At 38.4% G+C, this 13,328-nt stretch overlaps 1 protein-coding gene across 2 annotated transcripts in view; it reads right to left on the reverse strand.

The window, feature by feature from the left end:
* nrip2 (nuclear receptor interacting protein 2) overlaps positions 1-13,328 on the reverse strand; it is a 41,267-nt gene that overhangs the window by 26,685 nt on the left and 1,254 nt on the right. For both annotated transcript variants that reach the window (XM_034921933.2, XM_059026918.1), the window contains exon 2: positions 1,709-1,876. In XM_034921933.2, coding sequence (XP_034777824.2) covers positions 1,709-1,876 — 168 coding nt within the window. The remainder of the gene's footprint in view (positions 1-1,708; positions 1,877-13,328) is intronic.

Below are 13,328 nucleotides of genomic sequence, written 5' to 3' on the forward strand. Positions count from 1 at the left end.
ATCATTAATGTAGATTAGGAATAGCAGAGGACCTAATACTGATCCCTGTGGTACACCACTGGTTACCTCGCTCCATTTTGAGGTTTCTCCTTTAATCAGTACTTTCTGTTTTCTACATGTTAACCACCATTTCCTTGAATCCCTACTGCGTTCAGTTTGAGAATTAATCTTTTAAACACCCGTGCACTAGCCCCTCATGGATTAATGAATAAATCAGCAGATGTGTCACAAAACAGGTAAGTGCAATACTGACTAACCCTAACATACTTCTATATATTGTAAATCTGCTTTCTTACTAATGACAAATTAAAATATTTTGTATAGATAATATTCATTTTACTCCGAACTTTAAATGTGAAAACTACAAATTAAAAATAATGAAACTGTCACATTAATGTGCATGTTATGCAGGCCTTCAATTAAAGCTTAGTTATTGAAACCCCTTTGCTTTGCAGCTAAATTCACAATTTGTCTAGGTCATTTTAGTTTATATGCAATAACTTTCAGCACTTGGTTCGTGTTCATTCTGGTTTCATTTGCAGGGTTTGTTCCAAGTTTAATATGGCGAACAAGCACATTTTTGCATTTATCATAACCAAAAAAAGCAAACTGGTACTGTTGGTAAAAACCGATGTGAATCCATAGTTTATTTGCACTTTAGCTAGTTAATTGAACTTGAGAAGCAACCAATGTATTGTGGCAAAGATGGCTGCAGGGGTGACGTCAGACCAGGGAAATGAAACCACAACAAGTAATAGTTAGAGGTATTTTAAAATAAACAATAACCCGGAGGACGGCACCTTGCTCGTCCTGCCACACAATAATAAAATACAAATAATACATTGACTTTTCGCCATCATATATACATAAATTATAACACTATTATTATTATTATTATTATTATTATTAATAATAATAATAATAATAATAATAATAATAATAATAATAATTATATATATATATATATATATATATATATATATATATATATATATATATATATATATATATATATACACAAAGGGGCCGGACACTCCGACACATGTATTTATTAACTTATTGTAGCTTGGCCATTTGATATAGTTTCATATTGGCTGAAATGTGAAATGTGAATTGTACCTTACTGAAATGTTGAAGCACTGATTATTTGTTGGGCATCAGGGTTTTTCATAATAAATATTTGAGCACATTTTAAGTATTGTATTGCTGAAGAGTAAAACTTGGAATCTACAATACAAACAAAACCACAAGGCCTGTTCACATGAGCAACTTTTGTCAACGACAAAACTAAACTCAAAACTCAACTCAATACTGGCAAATAATATATGCTAATGGTGTCACATGGTAAAAATAAAATGGTGATGTGGACACACAAATTATAAATAAGATGAATAGATTTTCGTTGCTGAAAATCATTTTTTATGGCATTCAAAGGACTAATTCAAAACACTTAAAAGAAACTCCCCTTCAACGATAATGCAAGAACTGGGGCTTGTTCTCTGGTAAGTAAAGCTTAATTTGATTTCTGCTTTTGTAACTGTTAGACCAATTACAGGTATTAATTCAAATTACACTTTTATATTCAGAATACAGTGTCAGTAACTCAATCATAATATATTAATATGAAAGCATAATTTGATGCGATATGTAGGATAGACTATATGAATTGTTGTTTGTTGTAGCTTTTCCCCAGGAAGGAAGTCCATACCGTGCAGTGGACAATCAGGGACTCCCTTGGTTTTGAGATCTCCTCCTTCTCTTCACCCTTCTCTTCCACCAGTGGCGATCGAACCTGGGAGCCAAAGTCTCTGCCCTCCCTTTTCAGGCGGGTGATGTTGCCTTCGAGTAAGCGCCGTTGCACGACACTGTGAGGCTGCTGTTGGGGGGAGCAAAGAACAAAAGATAGATATTTATTGAAATCTGTAGGACTATATAGTCTTGCTCCTTTTCAACATTTATTTTTCAGGGGCTCACAAAACACTGAAATAAATCACCATGTGGGCTAGTCACATTAAAAGATCTACTGTATATCATCTTATAGTTATGTAAAACCCTACTTATTTGACTGGCTCTTTGCTGGAACACCATGAAAACCGTTAATTATAATTATCATTCTGCATTTCCAGTTTATTCAGAATTTTACCTACAAATTTCAGGATTATGAACTGAATCTCAGTTTTTTCTGATTGATGCACTGTGGCAGGATGAAGGATGATATAAGGAGTAAAATCTGGCCTCCCAACAGGTGGAGACACCAGAAAGAGGATCCTGTATGACCTAACCAAGATGGAGTATACCTTTAGTATAGTGTGGCGGCCATCTTGGGAAGGTCAGATACACAGATGCTGCAGGTTACATGGATATCAAAGCCCTATTATTTTACAAGCACAATTGATTAGCGGTTGGCTGGGACGGCTTGATGGAGGTGTGGCCAGTAGTACAAAATGGAACTGTGTGGACTAGCAGGGGATCCCTCAGGGAGAAGGCACTGCACTGGTCAACTTGGGCAGCTATATGGGACCTGAGAACTACTGATTGTGTGTCATGTGCTTGAAATTATTTGTGAACCAAGAGCAGAAACATTGGGTAACGCTCCTTTTAGCAGTGAGAGAGGTGCTGCAGAGTTCGACAGGGTTCTCCCCCTTCGAGCTCTTGTATGGCTGACAGCCTCGCGGCATCCTCGATCTGTTGAGACAGGGATGGGAAGTGCAGCAAAATGTAGTGCAGCATGTGCTCCTACTCTGTGACCGCCTGGATTTGGTCGGTCGTTTTGGCCCAGGACAATCTAAAATTGGCTCAGCACCGGTAACAGCAGCATTACAATCAAAATGCACAGATTCGGACCTTTCGACCAGGAGACAAGGTAATCCTGCTTCTTCCCACATCAGAATCCAAACTGTATGCTAAATGGCAGGGGCTGTATAAGGTGATTCGGGCTAAAGGGAAAGTAAATTATGAAATTCGGCAGCCTGATTGCCGCAATGAAATGGATATTTACCATGTCAATTTATTGAAGCCCTGGCAGGCAAGGGAGACCTTAGTTATAGCCCCAGGTGAAGCAGAGGATGATTTTGGACCATGTATAGAGGCCCCTATCATACAGAGCATTCCAAAGGGGGTCCAGATCAGCAGAGAGATCTGCATAAGTTAATTGAGGAGTTCAATGTTATTTCTGCCGTGCCTGGCAGAACTAATCTTGTTGAATATGACATTATGACAAGTTCACCCAACAGCAGGTTCTTTCTCCATCTGTTTCAATGGAAGGAAGCAACATTCAAATCAGCAGTACTTCATTCCTGAGACCCAGCTCACTACACTTGCAGCTCCTGCAATTGACTCTAGTCACCTTGCAGTCCTTACTCCTGCCAACATAGAAATATGCTGACTATAGAAATTAGTAAATATTAGTTGATATTAAAGTTTCATATTGCTGCAGAGCATACTAAATATGTTATTAGTCCTTCCAGGAATTTGCTCTCTCGCAGAATTTTCAATTTTTTTGCAAAACAAACAAAGACTCAGACATTTGCTCCCTACTTTTACTGTACTTGTCACTAGAGCATATACACATTATTTGTATAGTTAGAAGTGTGGTGGGGTTTCAGTGCGAGCTTTAGTTCAGCCATGGAGATTCATAAGGCCATCGGTGAGTTCAGGAAGACTGTGACAACGACAATGGATAGACAAACAGTGGCTACTGAAGAACGAAATAAGGCAAGTATTATTATTATTATTATTATTATTATTATTATTATTATTATTTTACATTTTACAAAAGGATTTCATAGTTTAGTCGCAAGTTCAAAGCAAAGCAAAGCGTTGTTCTGTTACTCCTATGTGAAAGGACAGAGAAAAACAATTAGGACTTTGCTTGTACTCCTTATGTTGCAGGTCCTGATTGATGTCTTTTTAATTATATAACAAAATACACATGTTTTTGTACATGGTGTAGTAACATGAATGCTCAAAAAGGAAGGGGGCGGCGAACTATATTAGATATTATCCGATTACTTGGGATGACAACATTTTTATGAAAATCCTCTTTTTTTTTAATCATTACTTTCCCCGTTTGTTTTGTGGTATGTGATGGTAGCACATTCACATTGTTGCCTTGGTCAAAGAAACTAGTTTATCAGCCAATCAGGGTCGCCTGTCACTGTTTCCAAGCGCATTTGTAAAATGTATAGTGGTGTAGTGCTGTATTTAGAAGTGAGGAGTCGCTATTATCTACCCACCCACCCCGCCCCGCAAAGAAGAGCGACCAGAATTATTCCTGGTTTAAAAGGCATGTCGTATGCAGACAGGCTAAAATAATTGAATATATTCAGTCTTGAACAAAGAAGACTACGCGGCGATCAGATTCAAGCATTCAGAATTCTAAAAGGTATTGACAATGTTGACCCAGGAGACTTGACCTGAAAAAAGAAACAAGGACCAGGGTTCACAAATAGAGATTAGATAAAGGGGCATTCAAAACAGAAAATAGGAGGCACTTTTACATAGGGAATTGTGGGAGTCTGGAACCAACTATCCGATAATGTTGTTGAAACTGACACCCTGGGATCCTTCAAAAAGCTGCTTGATGAGATTCTGGGATCAGAGACGACCGATGTGAAGGCATGTAAGAAGGTGGAGGAGGGGAGGAGGAGGAAAACGAAACACTAGACAGAAAAGGTGCAGGTGATCAGGGCTTAAATAGAAAATAGATGCTAATTAACAGGAGATTAAAAAATTAGAAGATTAGAGGCCCCCAGCTCCACGCCCCCTGAACCACGCTAGCTAACATTTAAAAATTTGAGTGAGGCAGCATCTCTAATAGAAAAGGGCAATGAGTTCCACAATCTGGGGGCATGATAACGAAATGGATTTTCTCCTCTCTTCTCCTTTTCCCAATTTTGGGAGGCACAAAAGGACAGCGTTAGCTGACCTTAAAACGCGCAGCGGTTTATATGGGGACAAAATCTCATTTAGGTAATCTGGTGCCAAGCCATTTAGTGCTTTATATGTCAACAGTAAGATTTTAAAATCAATTCTAAAACGTACTGGAAGCCAGTGTAGCGAGGCCAACACAGGAGTTATATGTTTCATTGTTCTGGTGAGAACCCTAGCAGCTGCATCTTAAACAAGTGTAGACATGATAAAACATGAGATGGAAGCCCAGCAAATAAGGCATTGCAGTAGTCAAGTCTAGATTAAACAAAAGCATGAATTAACTTCTCAGCAGCAGACAAAGTAAGTAAAAACCTAATGTTTCATAGATGATAAAAATACACTTTTGTAATTTTTTTATGAGCCTCAAAACTCAAATCAAAATCAAATATAACCCCCAAATTTCTCACATCAGGTTTTATATTAGAGGTCAGGTTATTTTTAAGGAATTTGCAAGCTCTAGTTGTTGAGAACCTACATTACCATTTTGTAAACATTACACCAAGTGTAGGAAATAAAAAACAAAATACAATTGCTGACACCTAAATTAGTATAATTAGTATCAAAATAATGTGCTTGCCAGGTGCAGATCTGGAGCTGGAATGCACAGTACAGCTATGGCCAAAAGTTTTGCATCACCCTATAGAATTTTGCTTCATGAAGTCAAATGAAACCTGCTGAATAATGTTACGTTAACATACCATTTTGTAGTTTTTTTATATACTTAAAACACTGACAATTTAAAAATGCCCAAATCATGAGTTAGACTTCACGGGCGGGAGCTAGGGCTGTGTGAAGAATATGGGTGAGTATTTAGAGGCTTAGCCTTGAGGGAGTGATGATGGCCTGCAGGCCAGGAGTGCTTGTTTTGAAATGTTAGTGGCCTGCGGGCCAGGGCAAAGGACAGACTTTATACTGCAAGAACCTCGTACTGCGGAGGTCGGCCCATGGGCCGCCGGGACCCCCTGAAAACATAGAAATCCTCTGACTGTGGAGAATCTTTGGAGCGCAGCCTTGTGGACCGGGCCATGCCCTCAGAGGACAGAAAGGTTCATAACTTGGAAAGAAGGAAGGAAAGAGAATCCCGTCTCCAGGAGCCGCCCTCAAAAGAGGTGAGGCAAGTCCTCCAAGGCCAGGCACTGGAGTACGCCTGCAGGGGTATCTGAAAGATAGAGTTTGTTAGTATTTAGTTTTAGTATTTAAGGATTATAGATGACCACAGCTTTCACTGGTACAGTGAGAGAGAAACAACAGAGTCTCTGGTGAGACAAGAAAATAGCGCATGAGTTGCGAAAGAACAGTGTGGCCGGTGGTCCCCTCTGACTCTCTGTGGTGAGGACCCCCCTTTGAACGAAGGCATGAGTAGCGGTGGCTGACTCGAGGCCGGGGAAGTGAGACTCACTATCCCCTTAAAAGGATGGACTACCAGCTCCCCACAAGGACCACACCTGTGAAGACAAACGAAAGACCGCTAGTCAATGCGCAACAAAAAAGATGGACAAACAAGGACAAAGAGAAAGATGGTTAGTACGACAGGCTGTGCAACCCTTCACTCGGTGGAGAGTAAAAACCCCCTCTGTTAGGAGGAAACCTCTGGTGGTCCTGGCGGAAAGAGTGCTCCTGAAAGAGTGCTCCCACTCCGGGCACACTAGCAATTGATTGGTGAGCTGCTGAGATGTCTGTAGGAAGAGAACGTATATAGGACTGAACTGTTGCTGATGACCAGCGACCCATAGTTTTTATAAGGTGATGACTAACATTGGCTTTTGCTGCTGATGAGGCTGTGCCGATCCTGAATGATTGCAGGGTATAGAACTGGGGAGAGAGACCTGCTGTAGCATAGGAGGACCTGGTAGATGGAGAGAGGGCTGATGACATGTATTCTCTTGCAGATGAGAAGAGCGATGTATTTAGTTGAATATGAGATGATGGAACTGGGGAACCTGAAGAGGGAATTGGAGCTGCTGAAGGGACCAGACTGCAAAACTTAGTGATCGTCAATTATCTGACAGTGAAATTGAGGTGAAGGAGCGTGGGAATGGGGTGCTATGGCGGGGGGGGGACTGAAATGTTTGAAGGGGACGGAGGGACAGATGCAGAAAAAACTGTAGCTGCTGAAGCAACTTCGTTTGTTGATTGTTCCATTGTTGCAGCAGAGTGTACCACATTCTGATGTCTAGAGAGATGAGATGCCGACCATCCTATGTGTTAGTTAATACAGGATCGATCAGCGGTTTGCTACTATCATGTCAGCTTGGAATGGAAAAGGTCAACATTCAGAGATTTGGGTTTCACAACTCCAATCATTCTCCAAATAGTGGAACTCCTTAACTCATAATCAAGACAGATTTCCAGTCTCGTACCATGTCTCACACCATGCATTAATGCTAGCAGTATTTGAGAGTATGAGCAGACATATTAGATGGGGATTGGCATTAGCCTTGACTGTGGAAATGGCTGCCATGATCCGAGTATTAGAGGAAAGCTGGAGCGTTGGAAGTTCTGGAGGAAGGTTTCTTGCTTCTGAAAGATTTCTACGTGAGAATCCAGGTTTTTGCAGTTGACAGTTTTTTTTTGCAGTTGAGGCGAGAGCGAGGAGGCGCTATTTGAATGTTCTGCCTTGGGAATAATGCAAATTGTGAAATTGAAGTGGCCAAAGGGAGATAATGGGTTGCGTTTAGAGGTTGATTTTTATACTTGGAAGTTGGTAATGAGTTGATGAATGCATTCCAGTATTGTCGAGTGGGAGGCTGGCTTCGGATCTGACATTATCCCAGGTGATTCCGAAAAATTCTAGTCGGGCCGATGGTTTATCTTGAGAGTAGGATGCCTACTGAAAAGAACAGAGAGATCGCAGACTGAAGATAGGGATATAAGGAGAAAATTGTCTTTCCCACAGATCCTGAACAGGTGGTGGAGGGAGGGATGAATGGGCATGATTTTAAAGCGTCTAAATATTCGCTTTTGCAAGCCAGGCGCCGTGGCCTGCTGCTTTGATAGATTGAATAGCGTCAGAAGCTGTAATGTAACAAAAGGAGTATCGTGGGGAATTAGGGCGTGGAGTGGAACTGCCTCTCAGGGCGGAAATATGGATGATTAGACACTTTTGCGGGTCACTATTCTGATGGAGATAATCCTGAAAATGGGGAACTGACCCGGCCATGAATTCTTTGTCCATCTCGACTTGGATTAGAGACTCAGTGATTCTGGGTTTGGAGGAAGATGAACTAAGATTTTTCTATATGAATGGAACAGAGGGAGATTACGAAGGAGGCCAACCAAGGCTTTTAACCCTTTGCGGTCCATTTATTAATCGCGCGTCAGGCACGCCAGGTCTAATTAATTTTCACACGCGCAGTTAATTTTAGACGCGCTGTTTAAAAGTATTTTTTTTCACAGTCAAACGGGTTTAAATGGCCCTGCATATCAACAAAGCACACACTAGGCATCTCCAGCCCCTCCCCAGCCTTTTGTTTGCTATAGCGTTCAGCTGTGTAAGAAATAAATAATAATAATAATAATAATAATAGTTGTACATACCGATCGATCATCTCCAGATCACTCGTTTTATCACCAAACTCCTCAATAATGCGATCCAAGTCATTATTTTATTACTATAACATCTGAAAAAAGCTCTGCAAATGTCCATGATAGTCTCAGTGCGCTGACGCACTTAGCCAGCTTGTTTATTATGGACGCCCATTATCTGATACCTGATACCATGTATGACTATTCATGAAATACGCCTTTTTTTTTTTTTTTTTTCCGACTTGTCTCGGCTCCTGTCGCTACCACTCGGCAATTGAATGGTTTTCTCGGCTTTTTCCGGAGAAAAAACGACTAAACACCCGTTTATTGCGTTGCTATAATGATGTCGGACCCAGTCCGACAAAGGACCTGTGAGGAATAATTGCAATGTCGGACCCAGTCCGACAATGGACCGCAAAGGGTTAAAGTAGGGCAAGTGTTTCTGTGTCCACGGGGTGGTGCAGAGCGTATGTGTGTCTGTGATCGCGGGGCGGTGCAGAACTTGTGTGGGTCTATGCCCACGGGCAGTACAGGTGTCTCGTGTGTATAAGTTGGCTTTCTATTATTGCTTGCCTTTGGATCGACAGTGAGAGGGCGTGACGTCGGATGGAAGCTGCTGATTGGGAGGAGAAAAATAGGAGGAGAGCAGCTCCAACTCCAGCTTCCACCCCCGAATTCCACTTTAAAGTTAACATTTAATAGATGCAATTAATTAATATTTACATCCGTAGCCAGATGGAGGAAAGTCTTAATTGCAATAAATCCACTAGCCCTTTAAATGTATCAGGTCTATGAAAAAAAACTGAACTATAATTAGGTTCCTAGGAGGGGAGGCAGGGCAAGATGGCGAAGTGAACACACGTTAGTTAGCGTGCTCTCTCAGACTAGTCCCAATGTTTTGATTAGTTTTTTTCCCCCCTTCTTTCTCTCATTTTTTTTTCAATATATTAAAGTTAAACTAATTCAATTGATATTTAACTAAAGCGACATGCCTACATCCAAAAGCAAATCGATAACACAAGCAGTGATGTATTCGGGCCCACTGAAACACAAGGCGGCTGCAACGGCAAGAGGGAAAACAAAGATTCCCTTAAACAGAAACGTTCATGATTATGCTACGGAAATTTCAATTTCCAGTGAAGAGATTATTGAAGATGATGCGGAATGTAACACTTCAATGGTTATTCCGACAAAAAGCCCAGCGGCCAAGAAACACAAAGCGGAAGTAAAGCAGATTCTTCAGACGTCTCAACAAGCAATAAACAACCTAACTAAACGATTCGACAAACAAGAGTCTAAATTAGAGGACTTAAAACATTAAAATGAGACAGAACAGTGCAATGATTTCCATTGTTGCTAAGTCAGTTGAATTCAATGCTGCCCAAGTCAAAGATTGTAAGAGCAAGGTAACTAATCTGGAAAAACACGTCTCGCTACTTCTTAAAGAAAACATCGAACTCAAAGATGTCTGGAACAAGAAAGATACAAGCGCAGATGGGGTCTTTGGATTAACGGACTAAAGGAGAAGGAAACTGAGAAAACCAGAGCAGAGCTGATCTGCCTGCTGAGTAAAACCTCAACGCATCTATCCTCCAAACTTGATGATATTGTCGACTGTACATCGTCTAGGCAGAAGAGATGATACGACCAGAAAACACCGCCAGATAATTGTGCAGTTTACCATGCACTTTTTTAGAGATGAATTCTGGAAGGTAACAAAAAATTCATTGGTTTGCAAGGAATTAGGTGTTCGTTTTTCTGAAGATCTGACAAAAGCCGACAGAGAAGCCCGCGCCAGTCTTTTGAATAATGACAATTTCTGTCAAAATTAAAACTATGATAACTGAAATTAAAAATAATCAGTTTTACCTCTTATCAATAGATGAGAATGTCTCAAATTAAAAATATGTGTGTTTTCTATAGATTTCATTAAAAATTAAAGCAAAACAAGAAGGGAAAATGAAACTAAATTACTCCAAGAAATTAATAATTGTTGTAATAGTGCAGATTTATCAGAACATGATAGAAATAATATTTTACTATTACAAGCTAAATTGGATCAAATTGATTTTAAAAAAGGCCAATGGTGCATTCATAAGATCTAGAGCAAAATGGATAGAAGGAGAACAAATTATTTCTGTAGATTAGAAAAAAAGATGTCAAAATACAATCAAATAATTATTTGTTAATGGTAAAATAACCACTGATCCAGATGTAATTTCTAAGGAAATTTACACATTGTACAATTCACTCAAAATACATTCTTCAACACAACTGAAATATCATATCCCAAAAATAGGAAATGGTTTTAAAATGATGTGTGAGTCAGAGTTGAAAATAGAAGAGCTTGACATAGCAATTATAAAATTATCCCTAGGGAAAGCACCAGGTCCAGATGGATTAAATTCCAAATTTTACAATTTTTTTTGGCCTGATATTCGAGAGCTATTATTTTCTACTTTTAATGAATGCATTGCAAATAATACTCTTACATCTATAATGAAACAAGGTCTAAATACATTAATACCTAAACCTGGAAAAGATATAAAATATATTGATAATTGGAGACCCATTACACTCTTAAATAGTGACTACAAAATGTTTGCTTACGGTATGCAAATAGATTAAAATCTGGTATTTCACATATTATAAGCAATACCCAATCTTGTTTTCTAAAAGGTAGATCCATTCATAATAATATTTTCACTTAATCTAGATATTTTAGACTATAATGATTTTGAGGATGATGGTTTCCTTTTATTCTTGGTTTCTGAGATGGTCGAGCATCCCTTCTTATTTCAAGCTTTGGATTTGGCAATAGTTTCATTGATATAATGGAGATTATTATATCATAATATTGATAGCTCGGTTTCTCTATCAATATTATCTTGAAAAAACCCAAACTATTCTTAATAGTTGGTTGCAAAGAGATGTATCATTATTTGGCTGCATTTTATTAACACAAATGGAAAATCTGTCAAGATTGATTTACCCTGCTTACTCCTTAACTATTCCTACTAGACTAATTAAAGCTATAAACAAAATGAATTTTAAATTATATTTGGAGAAAAAAAGACACATTATATTAGAAAAGGTGATATTGTAAAATGTTATGAAGATGGTGGTCTCAATGCATTTGACTTTCATTGTATGAATGGCACATTGAAACTTAATGGTTACAGTCTTGTTTATTTAATGAACGATGTTTCTGGTATTTTACCCCTCATAAAATATTTCAATCAGTTGGTGGATTGAAATATCTCCTCATTTGAGATTTTGAAATCTCAAAATGACCAATTAAACTATCTGCATTCCATCAACAAGTCCTGTTATATTGGAAACTTGTTTATAATCATAACTTTCCTCCAGACAGCACTCCTATCTGGAATAATAGATATATTATCTATAAGAAAAAAAACACTGTTTTACAAGGATTGGCTAGATAGGAATATGTGGTCAACATCAGATTAATAGACTGAAATATCAATGTATCAGATTACAAGGATTTTTTTAATCTAAATATGTTTATTTAGCAGACGCCTTTATCCAAGGCGACTTACAGAGACTAGGGTGTGTGAACTATGCATCAGCTGCAGAGTCACTTACAACTACGTCTCACCCGAAAGACGGAGCACAAGGAGGTTAAGTGACTTGCTCAGGGTCACACAATGAGTCAGTGGCTGAGGTGGGATTTGAACCGGGGACCTCCTGGTTACAAGCCCTTTTCTTTAACCACTGGACCACACAGCCTCCTATAATTTTCCTTGTACTCTGAAACAGTCCTGTTTACTATTCCTAGTGTTTTTATTTTATTGATAAAAGGAACTGAATTATTCTTCTCTCGCTCCTCTGTTACCATCACTTATTTTTGAATATTGTTTTGTAGATAAGGAATGCAACAACAAATACATGCGTTCAGCTTTTACCAAAGAGCTTTTCCTTCCTCACGCTATTAAAAACTCTTTTTTGCAAACTTTTGATAAAGTCTCTTTTAAAAAATAAGATCAATATACCTGTCCTTTCCTGTCCCTCCTAAAACTAAAAATAAAATTCAAAATTCTTTGTGCTCTATATCCATCTAGTGAATTCTTTATATAATTTTGATTCTAATTGCCATTTTTGTACAAATGATATTGAAACAACAGAGCATTTATTTTTCTCTTGTGTTCATTCACAACAATTTGGGGATTTGTTCCATAGATAGTTACAATTAAAAACAATCACCTTCTCCAAGCTTACTTAGAGATATTGTGTGTGGTATATCTCTAAAAAAACTAAAACCTGGGTTGAATGATAAATGTATTAATAATCATAGCTAAATGTTTTATAGACACATGTAAAGTTTTAAACCTGCCCCCCCTCTGTTTTTGTTTCTTTCTTAAATGAATTATCTATATACATTTGCTCCTTAAAATGTGCAAATCTAATTGTGCAAGAACTCTTTATAATACTTCTTATAACTATATATTTCTTATAACATTGTGTAAAATATGAGTTTATTGACCCCTCACTGTATATGATCTATACTATACTGATGTTACTGTTTGATAATTTTGCTCTATTCTATTTTGTACATTGTAAATCTTCTTGTTTTTTGCATAATAATAAAATAAAACGGTTCCTAGGAGTGTCGCGCATCTGAAAGAGATGTGTTGTGAATTCAGTGCCTTTAAGCCATCCAAGGTAAATACATGTAGTTTTCCAATAAACAGGAGTTTAAGTATGTCAGTGTTGTTTTTAGGAAGAAATTGAATTGGATTTCTAAGATATCAGTGCAGATGGTTAACAATGAAGTTGCTAGCGAACCTTGTGTGGTGTGACGGGAATCATACAGATAGGTATTAATTCCTTTGTAAGCAAAATCAAAATGC

This window comes from Acipenser ruthenus, chromosome 7 (assembly GCF_902713425.1).
Source record: "Acipenser ruthenus chromosome 7, fAciRut3.2 maternal haplotype, whole genome shotgun sequence".
In the NCBI taxonomy this organism is placed as follows: Eukaryota; Metazoa; Chordata; class Actinopteri; order Acipenseriformes; family Acipenseridae; genus Acipenser; species Acipenser ruthenus.